Raw genomic sequence first — 25,352 nt, 5'->3', positions numbered from 1 at the left:
TTTTCTCCCTTTATTTCATTTTTCTGAAGTTAAACACTTTTCAAGTTTCGGTGGTGTGAATTTTCAGCAGTCACATATACAATATGTCACATGTGTTCAGTTCTATGTTGCATGACCAAAAATAGTTTTTGAATTATTTGTCAAATTACTTCTCAAAATTTTTATACATATTTCACACTAAATAATTAGACATTATGATCAACATTTGGCCATTTCAAAAACTGTCTCCGGCAGTCATTCCTCTGGCAGCAACTGGCAGCAGCAAAGCTGTCCTTGCCCTCCAAACCCTTTAGTGTTTAACCCTGTGTGTGTGTGTGTGTGTTTGTGTCTTCTGAGAATGACTAGGTTTGGTATATAGTATTGTAGATAGTTGTGTCCATTTGTAAATAGTACTGAAGCAGAAGGGGCAAACTACCTATTTTTGTATGAGGGAAGCGCTTGTCTTTTGTTTGGCTTTGTGGGGGCTGTGGGGGCTTGTATGCTCTTTTTTTTAATGACATGATTTTCATGTATAATATTTTATAAAAAAAAAATACCAGTATTTCAAGGCAGACCTATTCATTTAACTTTGGTAAATTTTACCATTTGGAGGTCAGGGAGAAGCAAGCAGCTTGCTGATTGCTAATGTTTACAAACCTTTCCTTTTAGGTGGGTGTGGAGGAATGAAGTCACACTTCAGAGGTTTTTGAGGGTATCCAACCCCCCCTCCAAGGTCACTGTTTTTTCCTTTATATGAATTGTCACACCGCAACCTCTAGCCAGACATTTACGGTTATCCTGATAAATTGTTAACAGAGGGACTAAAGTTTTGTTGTATTGCTGTTTCATCTAGTAAATAATTAATATGCTTGTGCTCTTATACTGATGGAAAATTCCTCATATTTCCTTGTTTAGCATGGCCTATTTGTGAACTAGACAAGGCCAAATGAGGACACGAACCTCCTTATTTCCACTGATAGTGTTGTTTGTAACAGTGTGTTGCATAACTAACATTGTAATATCTTTTTTTTTCTTATAGTGGCACATACACTGTATTGAACAAGATTTATGAAGAGCTTATATATAAAATAAAGAAATATCACATTTGCAAGAATCTTTATGATTCTGCATCTTTTATGATGCCAGATAAATAAAGGATTTATAAAGTCACTTTGCCAAAAACTGATTGCAGCCTCTAAATTGTGACAGGAAAAGTATTTGTTGCTCAAAATTGCTTCATATCATTCATGAGAGATGTGTTTGGCATATGTTTCACAGATCATAGTCCAACAAGCCACAACAGTTCTAATACTGGAAATCACAAGGCCTTTCTTGGTGTCTGTCAAAATATACATAGACTGCATTCTATTGACTTTATATTGACCATGTGTCATTTTTATATTTAGAAAAAGTACTTTCTGGAATATAATCTTTATCGTTTTAATTATCCAGTCCTTAGCAGGCAAGAAACCAGTGTGACAGCTACACCCTGGAAAAATCAGAAGCTCTACCAGCAGGCGGGTCCATGCAGTCACCATGGGTGGAGCATGTTTTAAGGCATTTGAAGTCTAAGACAATGTAAAAGAGGTGTAGTCGGCAATGGCTCTCCAACAGCTTGTGTGCAATCTGATGATCCTACTCTTTTGCAAAGGTGAGAAAAGAGTAGGATTTTTCTTCAATTGTTTCTTTTTTTCCTCATTAACTAGTTTAATTAAGATTAATTACAGGTATAAATGTAAACTATTCTAAAAAAATTTATCTCAATACTGTGATAAATATCTAATATTATAACTCCTTAATTTTTTAAAATCTGAAATGATACGCAAATGTTCACATTGTAAAGACGTCTGGGAATGTTAATATTTAACTCTGTTTAGACAGTCTGTTTCTTTCCTTAACCTTTTTTTATATTATATTTATAGAGGCCGCCTGGAGTTATTTGGTAATTTCAGCCATAAAAGGGCCAGAAATCATACTATAAGTGAATCCTTTTGCCCCTTTTTTCAGAATAACCTCATCTTTCAATATCTGGCAGTCATTTTACACAACTGCATTATTATGACAATGGAACAACAGTTTAAATTGGAAAATAAATTGACTTGGTTTTTTTCAGATTTATAGTTCAGTGGATATTCAGCATGAACAAAATATAACACAACATCAAATTTAAAAATGAACAGTGCTAAATATGTGCAAAACTTTGTGCCTAGCTCACTCAGTTTATATATTGCCCCTTTTATATTACAAATCTACAGGCATTTTGGGGGCTTTGTCCCTTCTCCACACCTGCCTCTCTCTGCTCATCATGTGTCATCAATTCTTACCTGTGACTGGAACGCTGTCGCTCCTCCCTTCTAATGATTCACCATCATGATTCAATGATTCAAAGTTTCGTAAAGTTCATCTTCTCATCTTTCAGTAACCATTTGAAATTTCTCTCTAGCCAAACTGGTCGAGCAGTTACGGTAAAGTTAGGCGGAGTTGACTTTTCTGTGTTCAGACAGCAGCAGCTTGTGAAGGCTTTGAGCTAGTATAATACAACAAATATCCCCGTAAAGCTCAGCTTCTCATCTTTCAGTAGCCATTTGAAGCGTCTCTCAATGGTCAAATGGTCGATGTCTTACGGTAGTGCAAAGCACACATGGTAAAATCTAGGCTGTGTTTAGACATTTTCTCTCTAGCACTTGTGGCGCTTATTAAATGGGCCCAATAAAGGGTTAAAGAAGGTTGTATTTGTGGAGTATAGAAATTTCAGGCTAGAATAGTTTGTTAGCTGTGTAGGTTATTTTTTGCCATGTTCGTACTGACAAGTGATGACTGGCAGTGCTGAATTCAGTATTAATGTATAATAGACAGATTTAATAAATAGTTAATTGGTAGTTAATTAAAGTTAGGAAGTATGTATTTTATTTTATTATTCTGTTTACAATTTGTTGATTAACACTATTAGCATTATCTGGTGTGTTATTTTACAGTTGAAAATGGTTAATTTAATATGGTTAATGATGATATGCATCTCTATATTTTTTAATAGCTACTGTAATGATGAAACTGAAGTCTATAATACTGTTATTAACACAAATTATTTATGGTGCTGGCCTATATGATACAACCTGGAGGTGGTACTGGAGGTGAGCTTACAGTTGACAAATATAAATAACAACGTTTTCTCTTTATAAATGCTGCCGATCAGCAGCTTTTATAAATACACTTAAATATGCCCAAATACACCAAAAGGTATTTAGATTAGTTTTAGGAAACATTTGGTTCATAATCTTTAACATAATAACCCTGTAAATTGATGCAACTCTAAGAGGTCCTGCTCACATATCTACATTTGGTATGTTAGTAATGAGACAAGTCTCACTATTGGGGTTTTACAGTACCAAGGAAGAAGGACACTTTGTCTGTGAAATGCTTTGACAAGAGAGTTCTGATTATTTGAGAGTGAGAATGAACTCACTGTAAATCTGTGACAATCCCGAGTTTTTATTAACACATGTATAATATAGAAAATGAAATAATTGTTGAGCTGAGGTCATCAGAATATGATTTACATAATTATTAATACAATACTGGACAGACTGACCCAAAACAACCATAAATTATTACTTAAGTGATAATTATTATGGGATAATTATAAATGTTTTGTTTAAAATGTTTTTTTGTTTTGTTTTGTTACAACTTTATTATTTATTAAATATTTTATTGTTAAGTGGATTTTTGTGAGTGGGTGGTAAGAAAAACTATGAGTGCTGAATTCATATCAGATATACCAGGGTAGTGGTTGGAGGTTTAATGGAGTTTGTTGAGGTGAAGGTGCAGAATGTTTTTTAAAAATCTAGAAATTCAATGAAAAGATGAACAGCTCAGATGATGGTTTACAGTTTTTACTTTATGATTTAAGAAATCACTTTTAAGTTTCACATACTTGCTTTCTCACAAGAGCAAGACATCACTTGCATTGAATGGATTTAGTGTTTTTTGACTTTTCAGGTGGTTGATCAAAGCTGCGTGGTGGGAAAATAAAAGATTTTTCTACAAGTTACAAAATCATCAAGTTCCATGTTTGTTTGTTTATATAAATGTTTGGATATAAGACAAGGACACAAGTACCACCGTCAGTTAAATTTTATAATACAGCCCGTGACTTAGTGTGCAATATTCTAAATATACCATGCATTTTTAATATGTGTTTTGGCACTAATTTAAGTTTCCTGAAGATATTTACCAACACTTAGAGATAAGGAATTGTTTTTACAAGTAGGAAGAAACAAAGTATGCAAAGTATTTTTCAGCACTAAATAACTTCAGAAGGTTTTGCAAAAATGAAGGCTGTAGCTATAACCTACTGTATTTAATATTTAGTGTGTAATTAATAGGGTTTTTATGGTTTGATTATTTCAGGTACACTCACAATCAGATTAACTGGATCTGGATCGACTCGATGTTCTGGCAGGGTTGAAGTTTATCACGATAACATCTGGGGAACAGTCTGTGATGATGGCTGGGACTTAAATGATGCTGAGGTGGTTTGCAGACAGTTAAACTGTGGGTCGGCACTAGAGGCTCCTCCATCAGCTCACTTTGGTGCAGGAACTGGACAGATTTGGCTTGATCATGTGACCTGTTCAGGAAGTGAAAGTTCTCTAACTGAGTGTCAACACAGTGGATTTGGATCAAACACATGTGAACATGGTCAGGATGCTGCTGTCATCTGTTCAGGTGAGAAAACTGTTAGATAGAGATGATATTGCAAATTAGTCTGTTGTTCCATGTACTGCATGAAATGCATACAATTTTTAAAAAGAATCTGTTAAAGTAATTTTCATATATTTTGGCTGATAGATCTGATCAGGTTGGCTGGGTCTGGATCAACTCGATGTTCTGGAAGAGTTGAAATCTTTCACAATAACATCTGGGGAACAATCTCTGATTACAACTGGAACTTAAATGATGCTGAGGTGGTTTGCAGACAGTTAAACTGTGGGTCAGCACTACAAGCTCCTCGAACAGCTCATTTTGGTGCAGGAACTGGACAGATTTGGCTCAGTGATGTGACGTGTTCAGGAAATGAAGGTTCTCTAACTGAATGTCAACACTCAGGATGGGGAAACAACTACTATGGACATTATTATGATGTTGGTGTCATCTGTTCAGGTGACAAACTGTAGATATGGAGCAAAGTGAATGTCAATGTGTTTTTCTGTGTCATTGCTCCTTTACTTTCTTTAACGGATATATAATAAAATATATTTTGTGTTATGTCTTTTGCCTAAAAGGTCTGATCAGATTAGCTGGATCAACTCGATGTTCTGGCAGAGTTGAAGTTTATCACAATAACAGCTGGGGAACAGTCTGTGATGATGGCTGGGACTTAAATGATGCTGAGGTGGTTTGCAGACAGTTAAACTGTGGGTCGGCACTGAAAGTTCCTACATCAGCTCACTTTGGTGCAGGAACTGGACAGATTTGGCTTGATCATGTGACCTGTTCAGGAAATGAAAGTTCTCTAACTGAGTGTCAACACAGTGGATTTGGATCAAACACATGTGAACGTGGTCAGGATGCTGCTGTCATCTGTTCAGGTGAGAGAGACGTTGGATCATCTAATGAATGTGTAACTTGGTGATTCTAGTTTCTTGTTTTACGCCTTGGTCATCCACTCATTGGTTTGTTTTTTACTGAAATTCAATGTGAGCAGTCAAATTGAGATGTGCAGTAACCACACTGTGGAGTATTTCAGAGTGAAATGTTGCATTTTTCTTTGTAAATGCAGCTCTGATCCACAGAGAAATACAGTTCTTAAAAAACAAACATACAAGTTCATACATATCCTTTTAATAGCCTTGAAGGAAAAGTGTAATACTCTAAAATGCATGTTTATGAGAGGGACATGGCAGATATCTTCATAGAGGGGGGAGTCGGCCACACATCTGTATGTGTGTGTTTTAGGGAGACCGTGTTCTTGAAATGTTGTATAAAGTCTGCAAGTTGAAGTTTTGTTAGTTATTTTCTAGTCTTGTAATTCGAACACAGTCTTGTGCTTCAACTAATCCATTAGTCACAGTACAGAAACGAGCACTGCGTATTATTCACAAGGCTGGTTATCTAGATCATACTCACAAACTCTTTCTTCAGGCAAAGTTACTTAAATTCCAGGATCTGGTTAATTACAATACATCCATAATCTTATACAAAGCCTTTAATAAACTTCTACCTGCAAATTTACAATCTATATTTGAAATTCGAGAAAGGGCTTATAATGTGAGAGGCTTTGGACAATTCAAATTACCCAGAACTCGAACAACCCGTAAAGGTTTTTGTGTGTCTGTATGTGGTGTGAAAATCTGGAACAGTCTGAGTTTACAACTGAAACAATGCAAAAATATTCATAGATTTAAATTTCTCTACAAACAGTTGGTCTGGTCACAGTATAATCAATGATGGTGTTAGTGTGCTCTGAAATGTCTGTTCTCTTACCATTGCTGGTATGGATTCCAAAGGAAAAAAAAAAAAAAAAAAAAAAAAGTGTGTGTGTGTATGTATATATATATGTACATGTGTGTGTAGATAGATATATATGTATGTATGTATATGTATGTGTGTTTGTTACTTGTAATTATTATTGCCTGTTACCTGTGGTAACGCAATTTATAATTAATATATTCTGTATTCAGTTATGAAGGTTCTATTTGTTTTGCTTGGGCGTAGCTGCGGGAAGTTTATTGTTTCTGTTGATAAGTGAATATAGGGGTGGGATTTAATAAGTTTTCTTCATCCCACTCCTTTTCAGGTACATTTTGTTGTTTGTTTTTGTTTTTTGTGCACTTTATGTTCAACTTTATTGTTGTGCCTGAAATGAACAAATTAAAAAAAAAAAAAAAAAAAAAAAAAAAAAAAACTGTCCTATTGTGGATGTTCTGCAGTCCTCACCAACTCTATCATATTTCGTGTTTAAGAGTTGGATCTCTTTCCTGGTTTGGAGAAAATCCTTTGGCCTTCTTATTGAGTGTTATTTTGTAGGGTGAAGCTGTTTTGACTGTCACTATTACGTGTCTCAGTTTACAATTATTCTAAACCTGGATATCTATGGCTTCACATTAAAAAATATTGTATGTTCCGTCCCCTTCATGTCTTCTCTGTGTTCTGTTTTCAGCTGTGTCCGTCATTTTAACTGGATCTGGATCGACTCGATGTTCTGGCAGAGTTGAAGTTTATCACAATAACAGCTGGGGAACAGTCTGTGATGATGGCTGGGACTTAAATGATGCTGAGGTGGTTTGCAGACAGTTAAACTGTGGGTCGGCACTAGAGGCTCCTCCATCAGCTCACTTTGGTGCAGGAACTGGACAGATTTGGCTTGATCATGTGACCTGTTCAGGAAGTGAAAGTTCTCTAACTGAGTGTCAACACAGTGGATTTGGATCAAACACATGTGAACATGGTCAGGATGCTGCTGTCATCTGTTCAGGTGAGAAAACTGTTAGATAGAGATGATATTGCAAATTAGTCTGTTGTTCCATGTACTGCATGAAATGCATACAATTTTTAAAAAAGAATCTGTTAAAGTAATTTTCATATATTTTGGCTGATAGATCTGATCAGATTGGCTGGGTCTGGATCAACTCGATGTTCTGGAAGAGTTGAAATCTTTCACAATAACATCTGGGGAACAATCTCTGATTACAACTGGAACTTAAATGATGCTGAGGTGGTTTGCAGACAGTTAAAATGTGGGTCGGCACTAGGGAATCCCCAATTTGATCACTTTGGTGCAGCAACTGGACAGATTTGGCTCAGTGCTGTGACGTGTTCAGGAAATGAAGGTTCTCTAACTGAATGTCAACACTCAGGATGGGGAAACAACTACTATGGACATTATTATGATGTTGGTGTCATCTGTTCAGGTGACAAACTGTAGATATGGAGCAAAGTGAATGTCATTGTGTTTTTCTGTGTCATTGCTCCTTTACTTTCTTTAACGGATATATAATAAAATATATTTTGTGTTATGTCTTTTGCCTAAAAGGTATGATCAGATTAGCTGATTCAACTCGATGTTCTGGCAGAGTTGAAGTTTATCACAATAACAGCTGGGGAACAGTCTGTGATGATGGCTGGGACTTAAATGATGCTGAGGTGGTTTGCAGACAGTTAAACTGTGGGTCGGCACTGAAAGTTCCTACATCAGCTCACTTTGGTGCAGGAACTGGACAGATTTGGCTTGATCATGTGACCTGTTCAGGAAATGAAAGTTCTCTAACTGAGTGTCAACACAGTGGATTTGGATCAAACACATGTGAACGTGGTCAGGATGCTGCTGTCATCTGTTCAGGTGAGAGAGACGTTGGATCATCTAATGAATGTGTAACTTGGTGATTCTAGTTTCCTGTTTTACAGCTTTGTCATCCACTCATTGGTTTGTTTTTACTGAAATTCAATGTGAGCAGTCAAATTGAGATGTGCAGTAACCACACTGTGGAGTATTTCAGAGTGAAATGTTGCATTTTTCTTTGTAAATGCAGCTCTGATCCACAGAGAAATACAGTTCTTAAAAACAAACATACAAGTTCATAGATATCCTTTTAATAGCCTTGAAGGAAAAGTGTAATACTCTAAAATGCATGTTTATGAGAGGGACATGGCAGATATCTTCATAGAGGGGGGAGTCGGCCTCACATCTGTATGTGTGTGTTTTAGGGAGACCGTGTTCTTGAAATGTTGTATAAAGTCTGCAAGTTGAAGTTTTGTTAGTTATTTTCTAGTCTTGTAATTCGAACACAGTCTTGTGCTTCAACTGTCCTATTGTGGATGTTCTGCAGTCCTCACCAACTCTATCATATTTCGTGTTTAAGAGTTGGATCTCTTTCCTGGTTTGGAGAAAATCTTTGGCCTTCTTATTGAGTGTTATTTTGTAGGGTGAAGCTGTTTTGGCTGTCACTATTACGTGTCTCAGTTTACAATTCTTCTAAACCTGGATATCTATGGCTTCACATTAAAAAATATTGTATGTTCCGTCCCCTTCATGTCTTCTCTGTGTTCTGTTTTCAGCTGTGTCCGTCATTTTAACTGGATCTGGATCAACTCGATGTTCTGGCAGAGTTGAAGTTTATCACAATAACAGCTGGGGAACAGTCTGTGATGATGGCTGGGACTTAAATGATGTTGAGGTGGTTTGCAGAGAGTTAAACTGTGGGTCGGCCCTGGAGGCTCCTCGATCAGCTCACTTTGGTGCAGGAACTGGACAGATTTGGCTTGATCATGTGACCTGTTCAGGAAATGAAAGTTCTCTAACTGAGTGTCAACACAGTGGATTTGGATCAAACACATGTGAACATGGTCAGGATGCTGCTGTCATCTGTTCAGGTGAGAAAACTGTTAGATAGAGATGATATTGCAAATTAGTCTGTTGTTCCATGTACTGCATGAAATGCATACAATTTAAAAAAAGAATCTGTTAAAGTAATTTTCATATATTTTGGCTGATAGATCTGATCAGATTGGCTGGGTCTGGATCAACTCGATGTTCTGGAAGAGTTGAAATCTTTCACAATAACATCTGGGAACAATCTCTGATTACAACTGGAACTTAAATGATGCTGAGGTGGTTTGCAGACAGTTAAACTGTGGGTCGGCACTAGGGAATCCCCAATTTGATCACTTTGGTGCAGCAACTGGACAGATTTGGCTCAGTGCTGTGACGTGTTCAGGAAATGAAGGTTCTCTAACTGAATGTCAACACTCAGGATGGGGAAACAACTACTATGGACATTATGATGATGTTGGTGTCATCTGTTCAGGTGACAAACTGTAGATATGGAGCAAAGTGAATGTCAATGTGTTTTTCTGTGTCATTGCTCCTTTACTTTCTTTAACGGATATATAATAAAATATATTTTGTGTTATGTCTTTTGCCTAAAAGGTATGATCAGATTAGCTGATTCAACTCGATGTTCTGGCAGAGTTGAAGTTTATCACAATAACAGCTGGGGAACAGTCTGTGATGATGGCTGGGACTTAAATGATGCTGAGGTGGTTTGCAGAGAGTTCAACTGTGGGTCGGCACTGAAAGTTCCTACATCAGCTCACTTTGGTGCAGGAACTGGAAAGATTTGGCTTGATCATGTGACCTGTTCAGGAAATGAAAGTTCTCTAACTGAGTGTCAACACAGTGGATTTGGATCAAACACATGTGAACGTGGTCAGGATGCTGCTGTCATCTGTTCAGGTGAGAGAGACGTTGGATCATCTAATGAATGTGTAACTTGGTGATTCTAGTTTCCTGTTTTACAGCTTTGTCATCCACTCATTGGTTTGTTTTTACTGAAATTCAATGTGAGCAGTCAAATTGAGATGTGCAGTAACTACACTGTGGAGTATTTCAGAGTGAAATGTTGCATTTTTCTTTGTAAATGCAGCTCTGATCCACAGAGAAATACAGTTCTTAAAAAACAAACATACAAGTTCATAGATATCCTTTTAATAGCCTTGAAGGAAAAGTGTAATACTCTAAAATGCATGTTTATGAGAGGGACATGGCAGATATCTTCATAGAGGGGGAGTCAGCCACACATCTGTATGTGTGTGTTTTAGGGAGACCGTGTTCTTGAAATGTTGTATAAAGTCTGCAAGTTGAAGTTTTGTTAGTTATTTTCTAGTGTTGCAATTCGAACACAGTCTTGTGCTTCAACTGTCCTATTGTGGATGTTCTGCAGTCCTCACCAACTCTATCATATTTCGTGTTTAAGAGTTGGATCTCTTTCCTGGTTTGGAGAAAATCCTTTGGCCTTCTTATTGAGTGTTATTTTGTAGGGTGAAGCTGTTTTGACTGTCACTATTACGTGTCTCAGTTTACAATTCTTCTAAACCTGGATATCTATGGCTTCACATTAAAAAATATTGTATGTTCCGTCGCCTTCATGTCTTCTCTGTGTTCTGTTTTCAGCTGTGTCCGTCATTTTAACTGGATCTGGATCGACTCGATGTTCTGGCAGAGTTGAAGTTTATCACAATAACAGCTGGGGAACAGTCTGTGATGATGGCTGGGACTTAAATGATGTTGAGGTGGTTTGCAGAGAGTTAAACTGTGGGTCGGCCCTGGAGGCTCCTCGATCAGCTCACTTTGGTGCAGGAACTGGACAGATTTGGCTTGATCATGTGACCTGTTCAGGAAATGAAAGTTCTCTAACTGAGTGTCAACACAGTGGATTTGGATCAAACACATGTGAACATGGTCAGGATGCTGCTGTCATCTGTTCAGGTGAGAAAACTGTTAGATAGAGATGATATTGCAAATTAGTCTGTTGTTCCATGTACTGCATGAAATGCATACAATTTAAAAAAAAGAATCTGTTAAAGTAATTTTCATATATTTTGGCTGATAGATCTGATCAGATTGGCTGGGTCTGGATCAACTCGATGTTCTGGAAGAGTTGAAATCTTTCACAATAACATCTGGGGAACAATCTCTGATTACAACTGGAACTTAAATGATGCTGAGGTGGTTTGCAGACAGTTAAACTGTGGGTCGGCACTAGGGAATCCCCAATTTGATCACTTTGGTGCAGCAACTGGACAGATTTGGCTCAGTGCTGTGACGTGTTCAGGAAATGAAGGTTCTCTAACTGAATGTCAACACTCAGGATGGGGAAACAACTACTATGGACATTATGATGATGTTGGTGTCATCTGTTCAGGTGACAAACTGTAGATATGGAGCAAAGTGAATGTCAATGTGTTTTTCTGTGTCATTGCTCCTTTACTTTCTTTAACGGATATATAATAAAATATATTTTGTGTTATGTCTTTTGCCTAAAAGGTATGATCAGATTAGCTGATTCAACTCGATGTTCTGGCAGAGTTGAAGTTTATCACAATAACAGCTGGGGAACAGTCTGTGATGATGGCTGGGACTTAAATGATGCTGAGGTGGTTTGCAGAGAGTTCAACTGTGGGTCGGCACTGAAAGTTCCTACATCAGCTCACTTTGGTGCAGGAACTGGAAAGATTTGGCTTGATCATGTGACCTGTTCAGGAAATGAAAGTTCTCTAACTGAGTGTCAACACAGTGGATTTGGATCAAACACATGTGAACGTGGTCAGGATGCTGCTGTCATCTGTTCAGGTGAGAGAGACGTTGGATCATCTAATGAATGTGTAACTTGGTGATTCTAGTTTCCTGTTTTACAGCTTTGTCATCCACTCATTGGTTTGTTTTTTACTGAAATTCAATGTGAGCAGTCAAATTGAGATGTGCAGTAACTACACTGTGGAGTATTTCAGAGTGAAATGTTGCATTTTTCTTTGTAAATGCAGCTCTGATCCACAGAGAAATACAGTTCTTAAAAACAAACATACAAGTTCATAGATATCCTTTTAATAGCCTTGAAGGAAAAGTGTAATACTCTAAAATGCATGTTTATGAGAGGGACATGGCAGATATCTTCATAGAGGGGGGAGTCAGCCACACATCTGTATGTGTGTGTTTTAGGGAGACCGTGTTCTTGAAATGTTGTATAAAGTCTGCAAGTTGAAGTTTTGTTAGTTATTTTCTAGTGTTGCAATTCGAACACAGTCTTGTGCTTCAACTGTCCTATTGTGGATGTTCTGCAGTCCTCACCAACTCTATCATATTTCGTGTTTAAGAGTTGGATCTCTTTCCTGGTTTGGAGAAAATCCTTTGGCCTTCTTATTGAGTGTTATTTTGTAGGGTGAAGCTGTTTTGACTGTCACTATTACGTGTCTCAGTTTACAATTCTTCTAAACCTGGATATCTATGGCTTCACATTAAAAAATATTGTATGTTCCGTCGCCTTCATGTCTTCTCTGTGTTCTGTTTTCAGCTGTGTCCGTCATTTTAACTGGATCTGGATCGACTCGATGTTCTGGCAGAGTTGAAGTTTATCACAATAACAGCTGGGGAACAGTCTGTGATGATGGCTGGGACTTAAATGATGCTGAGGTGGTTTGCAGAGAGTTAAACTGTGGGTCGGCACTAGAGGCTCCTCGATCAGCTCACTTTGGTGCAGGAACTGGACAGATTTGGCTTGATCATGTGACCTGTTCAGGAAGTGAAAGTTCTCTAACTGAGTGTCAACACAGTGGATTTGGATCAAACACATGTGAACATGGTCAGGATGCTGCTGTCATCTGTTCAGGTGAGAAAACTGTTAGATAGAGATGATATTGCAAATTAGTCTGTTGTTCCATGTACTGCATGAAATGCATACAATTAAAAAAAAGAATCTGTTAAAGTAATTTTCATATATTTTGGCTGATAGATCTGATCAGGTTGGCTGGGTCTGGATCAACTCGATGTTCTGGAAGAGTTGAAATCTTTCACAATAACATCTGGGGAACAATCTCTGATTACAACTGGAACTTAAATGATGCTGAGGTGGTTTGCAGACAGTTAAACTGTGGGTCAGCACTACAAGCTCCTCGAACAGCTCATTTTGGTGCAGGAACTGGACAGATTTGGCTCAGTGCTGTGACGTGTTCAGGAAATGAAGGTTCTCTAACTGAATGTCAACACTCAGGATGGGGAAACAACTACTATGGACATTATTATGATGTTGGTGTCATCTGTTCAGGTGACAAACTGTAGATATGGAGCAAAGTGAATGTCAATGTGTTTTTCTGTGTCATTGCTCCTTTACTTTCTTTAACGGATATATAATAAAATATATTTTGTGTTATGTCTTTTGCCTAAAAGGTCTGATCAGATTAGCTGGATCAACTCGATGTTCTGGCAGAGTTGAAGTTTATCACAATAACAGCTGGGGAACAGTCTGTGATGATGGCTGGGACTTAAATGATGCTGAGGTGGTTTGCAGAGAGTTAAACTGTGGGTCGGCACTGAAAGTTCCTACATCAGCTCACTTTGGTGCAGGAACTGGACAGATTTGGCTTGATCATGTGACCTGTTCAGGAAATGAAAGTTCTCTAACTGAGTGTCAACACAGTGGATTTGGATCAAACACATGTGAACGTGGTCAGGATGCTGCTGTCATCTGTTCAGGTGAGAGAGACGTTGGATCATCTAATGAATGTGTAACTTGGTGATTCTAGTTTCTTGTTTTACGCCTTGGTCATCCACTCATTGGTTTGTTTTTTACTGAAATTCAATGTGAGCAGTCAAATTGAGATGTGCAGTAACTACACTGTGGAGTATTTCAGAGTGAAATGTTGCATTTTTCTTTGTAAATGCAGCTCTGATCCACAGAGAAATACAGTTCTTAAAAAACAAACATACAAGTTCATACATATCCTTTTAATAGCCTTGAAGGAAAAGTGTAATACTCTAAAATGCATGTTTATGAGAGGGACATGGCAGATATCTTCATAGAGGGGGGAGTCGGCCTCACATCTGTATGTGTGTGTTTTAGGGAGACCGTGTTCTTGAAATGTTGTATAAAGTCTGCAAGTTGAAGTTTTGTTAGTTATTTTCTAGTCTTGTAATTCGAACACAGTCTTGTGCTTCAACTGTCCTATTGTGGATGTTCTGCAGTCCTCACCAACTCTATCATATTTCGTGTTTAAGAGTTGGATCTCTTTCCTGGTTTGGAGAAAATCCTTTGGCCTTCTTATTGAGTGTTATTTTGTAGGGTGAAGCTGTTTTGACTGTCACTATTACGTGTCTCAGTTTACAATTCTTCTAAACCTGGATATCTATGGCTTCACATTAAAAATATTGTATGTTCCGTCCCTTCATGTCTTCTCTGTGTTCTGTTTTCAGCTGTGTCCGTCATTTTAACTGGATCTGGATCAACTCGATGTTCTGGCAGAGTTGAAGTTTATCACAATAACAGCTGGGGAACAGTCTGTGATGATGGCTGGGACTTAAATGATGTTGAGGTGGTTTGCAGAGAGTTAAACTGTGGGTCGGCCCTGGAGGCTCCTCGATCAGCTCACTTTGGTGCAGGAACTGGACAGATTTGGCTTGATCATGTGACCTGTTCAGGAAATGAAAGTTCTCTAACTGAGTGTCAACACAGTGGATTTGGATCAAACACATGTGAACATGGTCAGGATGCTGCTGTCATCTGTTCAGGTGAGAAAACTGTTAGATAGAGATGATATTGCAAATTAGTCTGTTGTTCCATGTACTGCATGAAATGCATACAATTTTTAAAAAGAATCTGTTAAAGTAATTTTCATATATTTTGGCTGATAGATCTGATCAGGTTGGCTGGGTCTGGATCAACTCGATGTTCTGGAAGAGTTGAAATCTTTCACAATAACATCTGGGGAACAATCTCTGATTACAACTGGAACTTAAATGATGCTGAGGTGGTTTGCAGACAGTTAAAATGTGGGTCGGCACTAGGGAATCCCCGATTTGGTCACTTTGGTGCAGCAACTGGACAGATTTGGCTCAGTGATGTGACGTGTTCAGGAAATGAAAGTTCTCTAACTGAATGTCAACACTCAGGATGGGGAAACAACTACTATGAAGATTATTATGATGTTGGTGTCATCTGTTCAGGTGACAAACTGTAGATATGGAGCAAAGTGAATGTCATTGTGTCTTTTTTTGTGTCATCCATCTTTTATTTAACTTAACGGATATACAGTGGTCCCGCGTTTTAAAGTAGTTCACCTTTCACAGTCTCGCTGTTTCGCAGATTTTTTTGTTGTGCTCAATTTTACATGCTTATTTTCTGTTTTGTTTTTTTAACAGCACATTGTGTTCTATGTCCTTATAGGCTGTAAACCATTTTCAATCAATCTCCTCTGTTCCGTATCTCCTGTGCTGTACAAATTGCATTCATCTTGTCAAATGTACATAAATCTTTGATCGCTAGCAGTGTAATTCTGAAGTGCTTCAGATAGAGTTTAGATTAGATTAGATAAAACTTTATTAATCCCTCGTGTGGGTGCCTCTGGGAAAGTCAGTTTCCAGTAACACAGCACCGATAGAAGTTGCACTGTACTGTATTTTCCCCAACAAACACAAACTATTGTTGAATTCTCTCGCAGCTGCTCTATTCCCATGTTCTACTGCGTCACTGATAGAGTTTGAAATCCGCTTTGTATGTCTCTTAAAAGGTGCCTTTTTGGGGTCCTTATACAAATACAATACGTTAATATTATGTTGAAGCACGGTATGTATTACTCCATGAGGCTCCTGACTACGGTAGCCGTAATGCAGTTTGTCCAACAATCCATCAAGCGGTGCGTAGCTTACCAAAGTCAGATTTCTGAGCACCATGTACCAAAAAAAGTCAGTTTGAGGTCAGTAAGCACAACCAGAATACATACATAATGCACCGGATTACAAGGAGTACTGTCGATTTTTGATCTTTGCTTTAATTCCATAATACTGGACTTATTTTTCTATGAAGGTTTGAACTTTGAGAGTGTTTAAGCAAGAGAGAAAAGCATTAAAATCTTCATGCCTGTCTGAGAAAAGTGTGTAGTGAGGGGTTTTACAGCCTTAAAACATCTATAATAATTGAAAAAACTGAAGCTGACTATTTCACAGATTTCACCTATCTCACCTATTATTTTTAGAACGTAACTCCTGCGATAAACGAAGGACCACTGTATATTAAAATATGTTCAGTGTCATGTCTTTTACCTAAAAGGCATGATCAGATTAGCTGGATCAACTGAGCGCTCTAGTAGAGTTGATGTTTATCACAATAACATCTGGGGAACAGTTTGTGATGATGGCTGGGACTTAAACTATCCCGGGACACACTATGTGCCGTACAGGCCACTACCATTATTTTTTTTACAGGTGGACGTAGTTTGTCTGAAATTATTTTTAGGCGGATCAGATATCTTAAATTAACATCCACAAAATTACCAGAATTGAAGGTCTCCCAACGGAACATTATATTATATTACAACAACATGACCAGGGCAGGGAGTACAAAGGGACTATTACAGTTAGCTGTGTTTTATCCCCTTTGGGTTTGCATCAAACAAACAAACCTTTGCCAAGCCAAACATGCTCAGCTACCCACTTGTTTTTTTTCAGCATGCGGCAGGGCTGTGGAAAACTCAGGAAGTGGGCCCTGGCAGGTCAGTATAAACCACAATGGACAGTTTTGGTGTGGAGGGTCCCTAATCACCAACCAGTGGGTGCTAACAGCTGCTTCCTGCATATCACAGTGAGTCGATGTTGCCAGTTTACAGTTTTGGTGATGATGATCTTATACAAGATTTTTCTCCTCTGTTTACATTTACTTTAAGATTTTTGCCACAACAGGTTATGGTTTTGCTTATTCCCTGAAAGCAGGAGGTTTTTAAGGTCGTACAAAATTTAACTTACAAAATCGGATTTCCAGAATCATTTTTAGGGCAACAAAAAGCTCTGGGCCCTCAGTGTAAGTGGCACGTTATGTTTTCTCTACTGTGATGGATTGAAGCTCAGGTGTAACTGCTGTCCAAATGCTTAGGGTTAGTTAGGGTTATTAATTAATCCCGACACACACACAAACACGCACCACACACACACAGAAAAATGCCTTAAAAGTAATTAAAGTACTTACACAAAATGATTTAATTATGAACTGTCCATTATCAAGATCACATGAATGTTTATGGGTATTTCCTTTGAACTGTGATATTCACCAACAATTTTTATTAAATTAAATTTAGTAACCTGACAGAGGTACATCTAAGCTGCCACACCCAGTCAGATTTAACCTCCGGCGAAGTGTCTTTGACAGTGGAAGATATCATCTGTCATCCTGCATTCAACAACAGCACGTATGAGAACGACATTTGTCTTCTGAAGCTGTCGGCTCCTGTAACTTTCACAGACTACATTCAGCCAATCTGCTTAGCCTCACAAAACAGCACTTTCTACAATGGGACCAGCAGCTGGGTCACTGATTTTAGTGAAACTGGTAAGTTACTTAACATTAATTTTACATAATAGGAATGTACAGGATTTTTTTTTAACTCTTCTATTTTACTTTTTACAATTAGGTAACAGTTCCTTCCCAAACATCCTGCAGGAGGTAAATGCACCAGTGGTGGGAAACAATGAGTGCCAGTGCTACTATGAAGGCGACAAAGCAATCACAGAGAACATGATCTGTGCTATGCTTCAAGCAAGGAAAGATTCATGTCAGGTGACCCCTAATATTTATTTGTACTGTCATGCCTTGTTCAGTGCTATAAGAATTATGTATCACTTTCACACTAGATTATTATTGCTAGCTATTAAGGTACAGCATACAGAACCGGTTCATACTTAAAGACCGATGTACTGGCTGACCGTTTCATCTTGTTTACAAACCCAATTACAGACCCCTTGATAGAACAATAGTTCAGGAGTCAGATGAAGTGTTTTTTTGTTTTTTTTCAGAATTCTCAGTGCGGTAAGCAAATGACATGTTAGTTTGATGTTTACATGCTTCAGCAGGATCAACACAGAGATAGATATATCTACAAGATATCGCTGCTTCTTAACAACTTTAAAAAATATATATATATATATATATATATATTTTCACAGGGAAACCCAGGAGGACCTTTAATGACAAAGACAGGATTTGCGTGGGTCCAGAGTGGAGTTGTGAGTACTGATGATGGCTGCGCCCAACCTGTGAGACCTGCAGTCTTCACTCGTGTGTCGGAGTACCAGAATTGGATCAGTGACACCGTCACTGGAATGAAACCAAACTTTGTTACCTTCACTTCCCCGGGCACTGACAATGACTTATACTTCACCTGTCCAACACTGTCACCTCCCACTGTCCCCACCACTGTCCCTTCTACTGTCCTCACCACTTCCTCCACAGATGACAGTGTGTTTGACAGCGGTGAAAACCTCACCCACTTCACTCATTTTGCCTCACTCTCTCTTTTTGCTGTCTTGCTCCATGTAGTTGTTACAAGTAGTGGAATGTAAGTCAACATATTTACCCAAGTCTTGTACTTGATTACACACTTTAAATACTTTAAACACTTTGAATTTACTTTGCTTTCATGGCATTTTATGAATTTGAGGTGAATCGTAATCTTTCTCTCCAATATATTCATAGAACAATCATTAAACTTTTTTTTTCATTTGAAGATGCTAAATATGTTGTTGTTCCAGTTTCTCAAATATGGTGATTTAGTGGACTTCCTTACTTAGTTACTTTAAACTTTTGATTATATCAATACTTTTTAATCATTTTTTTCAAGCTTTGACTAATGGACAAATTGAGAATGTGAAGGTGTTATTGATTTTTGTGATTGTTTTTAACAAATCAGACCATGTTTTTAGTAATTATGGGAAGTGAAAGTATAGAATATTGTTATCACACATGGGGCTATTTCTGTGTTTTGGGCAAAGTCTCATGTAAGTTGATGGAAATCTTCTTAAATCTTGTTTTATGCGGACATTTTTTGGTATAACAATGTCTTTATTGATTAAAACATGCAAAAGAAGATTTGATGTTCATATATTCTTTAATTCTGTTTTTAACATTTGTATACAGCAGAATAGTCTGCAACACTTACAGACTGTCATCTTGACAGCTGCTCAACTGGTAGAACCAAAACACAAAAAACAATGTACATCTGAGCATTATTCTTACATTGGTGTAGACAGAGCTGTGCCAACCTACCCCTGGCCATACAGTGTTTGTTCCGGCCCTCCTTTGCTGTGACCAGACCGCTGGACAAAAGATGACAGTGACAAAAAAACACATTTAACAATGCGACCATGTGACTATTTTTGAACTGTGAGTGAGGTGAAAGAAGAAAATGCTCAGCGATCATCACCTTGCTGGTGTTGCTGGTGTTTAGTCTAGTGTAAAAATTAATTTAACCCTACAGTTGTGTTTACCCCCCACCCCTTACTTTAGTGTTCCCAGTCAAAATTAGAATAAAAATAGTGAGCAGCTCACTGCTGAGTGATATTTCAGATATTTCAGTGATTATGCTCCTGTATCTTTAACACTAATACATAAGAAGAACGCCACACCAAGTAAAAACTGGAGATTCAATACATTGCTGCTCAAAGATGAAGACTTTATTAAATATTTTTTAAAAAGAGTGGACTTCATATTTAGACTTTAATGACACTCCCGGAACATCAGCTTCTGTTCTATGGGAAGCAGAGAAAGCTGTGATGAGAGGTAAAATCATTTCTTTCTCATCACACAAAAAGAAAGAAGAAAACAAAAATATTCAGGAACTAGAAAAAAGAAGAAGCCTACGTGTGCGACCAAGATCAAGAAATAATGAACAAAATATGCAAAACAAAACTAGAAATAAATGAAATTATTTATAAAAAAAACACAATTCCTAGTACAAAGACTTCGCTTACAGAATTTTGAACACAGTAACAAATCAGGTCAATTTCTAGCTAACCAGTAAAAATAAATAAAGAAAAAACAACTAATCAAATGAAATCACTTTTCTTGTCACATCACATGTGCAGGTACACTGGTACAGTACATGCGAGTGAAATTCTTGTGTGCGAGCTTCACAAGCAACAGAGTTGTGCAAAAATACAATAACGTAAAACAAGCAAAATATAAGAAAGGCTAAATCTGAGACTAATAAATATATGTACAATATATAAGAGTATATGCATTACTGGATGTGTATACTAAATATGTTTTTCTACGTGTGTGTGTGTGTGTGTGTATACATATTTTACAAATTAAATAGAGTAAACAATAAAATAAAATATATAAAATATACAGAGGTTGGTAGTTGGACATGTGCAAAACAGTGGCATTAATGTACAGAATGGAGTGCATAATGTTGAAGTTCCAGTAGTGAGGGTGAGGTGTCTATGACGGGTTCAGCAGTCTGATGGCCTGATGGAAAAAGCTGTCTCTCAGTCTGCTGGTACGGGACCGGATGCTGCAGAACCTCCTTCCTCAAATCTTTTCAGTCTCCTGAGAAAGAAGAGGCGCTGCTGCGCCTTCTTCACTGTTTTGTTTATGTGTACTGACCATGTAAGATCCTCAGCCAGATGTACACCAAGGAAGCGGAAGCTGCTCACTCTCTCCACAGCAGCGCCGTTGATGGTGATGGGGGTGTGTACTTCTCTGCACCTCCGGAAGTCCACTATCAACTCCTTTGTCTTTGTGACGTTGAGGGTGAGATGGTTGTCTTGACACCAGTGGGTCAGGGCGCTGACCTCCTCCCTGTAAGCCGTCTCATCACCGTTGGTGATAAGACCCACCACTGTAGTGTCATCCGCAAACTTCACAACGATGTTGGAGTTGTTAGTGGCCGTGCAGTCGTAGGTGTAGAGTGAGTACAGGAGAGGGCTCAGTACACACCCCTGTGGAGCACCAGTGTTCAGTGTGATGGGGGATGAGGTGGTGCTGCTCAGCCTGACCACTTGGCGTCTGTCAGACAGGAAGTTAAGGATCCAGCTGCAGAGGGAGCTGCTCTTTAACAACACTATATGTGTTGTTAAAGATTTATCTGGAAACACAATATATGACCCTGGAAGAATAAACAACATTTTAGGGATTTCTATGAAACTCTATATTCACCACAAATAAACCCATCTAAAAATGAAATTGATCAGTTTCTTGACAATGTAACTCTTCCAAAATTACTAGACAGTCAAGCAATGGCACTGGATTCGCCACTGACGCCAGGTGAACTCCAGGAAACCCTGATAAGTATGCCCAATAATAAGGCTTCAGGTCCTGATTTACCCTGCAGAATTCTACAAAGAATTCTGGACAATTCTAACACCAGTATTCCACGGAATGTTGCAGGAAATCAAGGAACATGGCAGACTACCACCAAATATGAATTCTGCCAACATTAGTCTCCTGCTAAAACCAGGCAAAGACCTTTTATTTCCCTCAAGCTATCGTCCAATATCATTTATAAATGTAGACCTCAAAATAATCTGCAAAGCTCTCTCAAAAAGATTAGAGAAAATAACCCCCCTCGTAGTTCATCCTGACCAAACTGGTTTCATGAAAGGTAGGCACTCATCAACAAACGCATGTAGATTACTTAATTTAATAGACTACTCATACAGTAAAAACAATGAAACCACAATATTATCTCTGGATGCAGAAAAAGCGTTTGACAGAGTTAAATGGAAATTTTTATTTAGGAACTTTACACAAATTTGGTTTTGGAACCTCTTTCATAAACTGGCTAAGAATATTATATAATTCCCCAACAGCTCATATCAGAACAAATGATCAGACATCCTCCAGCTTCTGTCTCTTGAGGGGCACCACTCTCCCTTTACTTTTGCAATTTTTATCGAACCACTAGCAGCAGCATTTAGACAGGCTACAACAATTAAGGGCATAAAATGTAAGAACGTAGAACATAAAATCAATCTCTATACGGATGATGTGTTGTAGGGGTGTGTATTGGCAAGAATCTGGCGATACAATACGTATCATAATACAGGGTAGACGATACGATATATTGCGATACTAAAAGCCAGACGATATTTGTGTTTAGTAGGACTGAATTTAATTAGGAAAACTCACAGTAAACAGTCCAAACTGTTAAATGCTTGACATGAAACATCAGAAACAAAAACACTCTCTCTAAGTTCAAAATGAATGGAGAAATTAACATCTGCCTTATTAGAAGTCATGTCAAATAAACAAACAAAAACTACTGAAATATCAAGTATTTTTTTAACATGAAAAAAGTAAACATGTAACACTGAAGTCTTTCTAAGTACTATGATTGTAAAATACTTATCCAAAAACTGCTCTATGGAGCATCAAAACAAAGCACTTTTTATGTGACTTTAACATAAACAAATATAAATCAAAAATGAAATTGCTTGAAGAATCCATCCAAGTAAACATTAACAAACAATGTAAAGTGCTATTACAATTAAGTGTTAATAAAATAAAGTACAGCTCTGCAGTGTCCATCAATGGAACACTTTTAGTACAACCTGAAAAAAGGAATTTACTCATCTAAATAAAAGTGCTTATGAGACTCAACCAAAATGTCAAACATTCTCATATCAGAGATTTTACATGTTTAGTGTTTTCTCAGTGTTTATTTTTCAATTTCCAGATTTTTGTGCAGGAATACAAGCTGATCGACATGGTCAGCTCTCAGGACACTTCTCTGTGCATTTACTATGTCTCCTGCAGAGGAGAAAACTCTCTCTGCAGAGACACTTGTTCCAGGAATGCATAGGAAACTCCTTGCTACTTTGGATAGCTGAGGGTATTCCTGTTCATGGTCCTTCCACCAACTGAGAGGATTTCCTGTGAGAGGCAAAGGGGTCTCATCTCTATACCTCTTGATCTCAGTTGCAGCAACATCATGTTCTGATTTTGGTGCAGTATTGTCACTAGTAGAGGCAAACGTAGCTCCGAGCAAGTCCACCAATGCACATGAGGTCCTCTGTCTCTTTAGGGGTGGCCGAGGGATGGAGTCAAAGCTGTCTTTGATATGTGGGTGATGAGCCTCCTCTGTGGCATTCTCTTCCTCCACCTGTTTGTCAGTCTCCTTATTCTTTTGCTGCTGAAAAACATTAAATTCAAATAGTATTAATGTCAGAAAGTCAAAATTCAAATCCAAGATTCACCCTGTTTTTCATTAATATTTGATGACAAATGTCATCAATATGCATTTTCTTTGCTTTTTACTTTATTTAGTTGCTTGTAACTTCAGTTGAATTTTTCCAAATACATTCATTTATTTACTTACATTTATTTCCTTCTTTATCACAGTCACCAGTGTCCAACGGTCTGGAATAGGTCTCACTGGTCTCTGCTTCAGACAGGAAGGGCAGATCCTTAAACCGAGGATCAACAGTTGATGCCATCCATAGTGTCTCCCTCTCGTTTACATATCTCTTTCCCAGATCTTCTGCTATGGCAGTCTTAATGCCCCTTACTGTCGGTGTATCATCAACACTTTCTTGTGCACCAATCACAAGCTTGGCATGAAGAGGAGCAATGACAGACAGGGTTGGCATGCTCTCCTCTGACATCACCAGGGTGGTGTCCTTCATAGGCTTGAGTGCCCTGACAACTTCTTCTGCACATGTGATGTCAGACTCACTTAATGTGAAAATTTCTTTTTCACTTTTCCTAACTTCTGCAGAAAGCAGAGCTGCACAGATGGCTGGTTGCTGTTCTAAAAATCGTTCTATCATATCATAGGAGCTGTTCCATCTTGTAATTATGTCCATGATCAATCTGTGAGCTGGTAGCTGAAGGAGGCACTGTTTTTGCTTCAACTGGTTGCTGGCTGTGGTGCTGCGCCTGAAAAAGGCTGTTACACGTCGGATCCTCCCGAGAAGTCGCACCACGGATTGTATTTTCAGTGCTTTCTGTGAGGCGAGATTCAGACTGTGTGCAAAACATTGTATATGCGTCATGCCTGCAAGTCTAGCCGCGAGAGCCATGTTTGGTGCATTATCGGTAACAACAACAAGGTCCTTTGCGTTCAATCCCCATTCAGCCACAGCATCAGTTAGTAACGCTGCAATGTGCTCACCTGTGTGACTGTCATGCATGGCTCGGGTTTGTAGTACATGAGACTGAAGGTTCCACTGGTCCGTTATGTGATGTGCTGTAACAGTTACGTACGATTCAGTGGCTCTCGAAGTCCAAGCGTCACATGTCAAAGCAACTGTCTCAGCCGAGCTGAGAGAGTCCAGCACTGTTGCTTTGACTTCTTGGTACAACTTTGGCAGAGCGATGTCCGTAATGTGTTGTCGAGAAGGAACGGTGTAACGGGGCTCCAGTGTTTTAATCATATTACGAAATCTTTTATTCTCCACAACACTCAGAGGGCGCATGTCTTTGCAAATAAACACAAGTACTGACTGCGTTATTTTTTGTTGCACGAGTTGAAGTTTCTGGTAGTTTCGAAAAGTTAACTTCTTCAATTGTCCGTTGAGCGGGATCACCTCGTTTCATTTTAAAATTAGCATTTGACGCTACGTCGCTATGGTGTCTAGACACGTGTGTTCGTAAATTTGCTGTGTTACCGGAATATTTGACTCTGGCGGTGCAGATTTTACAGACTGCATAGCTCTTGTCATAGTCTTTACTGCCTTCTTTTGTCCTAAATCCAAAATAAGTCCACACATCAGCTTTGAAAGCTGCGGGGACCGGCTGTATCCTCTCCTCTTCAGTCATCAGTTAGCTAGCACAATTGGCCACACGTCCACTGTTCTACTTCGTTCTTTTGGCAAACTAGATGCTTCTACAGTTATCGCGAGACCTCATTTTTACGTCATAGTAAAGGCGGTAAAAACTGCAAACCAGTGGCCGGAGTTTGAATTCCAACATACAAAAGAAATAAACAGTAAATGCATGTCATTTTTCAATTTAAAAAATCGATAACACTGATTTTGAATATCGATTCAGTATCATTGCACGAAATATCGCGATATTTCATTGTATCGATATTTTCTTACATCCCTAATGTGTTGCTTT

The 25,352-nt window shown here is 38.3% G+C and overlaps 1 protein-coding gene across 1 annotated transcript; it reads left to right on the top strand.

The window, feature by feature from the left end:
* Positions 1-1,528: 1,528 nt before the first annotated feature.
* Positions 1,529-19,370, top strand: LOC116318842 (deleted in malignant brain tumors 1 protein-like). The gene is made up of 15 exons (XM_039600516.1): positions 1,529-1,630; positions 4,387-4,704; positions 4,828-5,139; positions 5,262-5,432; positions 7,433-7,453; positions 9,034-9,348; positions 10,928-11,242; positions 11,367-11,678; positions 11,801-12,106; positions 13,263-13,574; positions 15,158-15,469; positions 16,970-17,102; positions 17,593-17,843; positions 17,926-18,071; positions 18,458-19,370. The coding sequence occupies exons 1-15, from the start codon at positions 1,579-1,581 to the stop codon at positions 18,851-18,853; spliced, it is 3,672 nt and encodes a 1,223-aa protein (XP_039456450.1). The 5' UTR covers positions 1,529-1,578; the 3' UTR covers positions 18,854-19,370.
* The last annotated feature ends 5,982 nt before the right edge of the window (positions 19,371-25,352 follow it).

Source organism: Oreochromis aureus, linkage group 3 (assembly GCF_013358895.1).
Source record: "Oreochromis aureus strain Israel breed Guangdong linkage group 3, ZZ_aureus, whole genome shotgun sequence".
Taxonomy (NCBI): domain Eukaryota; kingdom Metazoa; phylum Chordata; class Actinopteri; order Cichliformes; family Cichlidae; genus Oreochromis; species Oreochromis aureus.
Note: the sequence above shows the minus strand (reverse complement) of the source record. Positions and strands in the feature narration are given on the sequence as shown.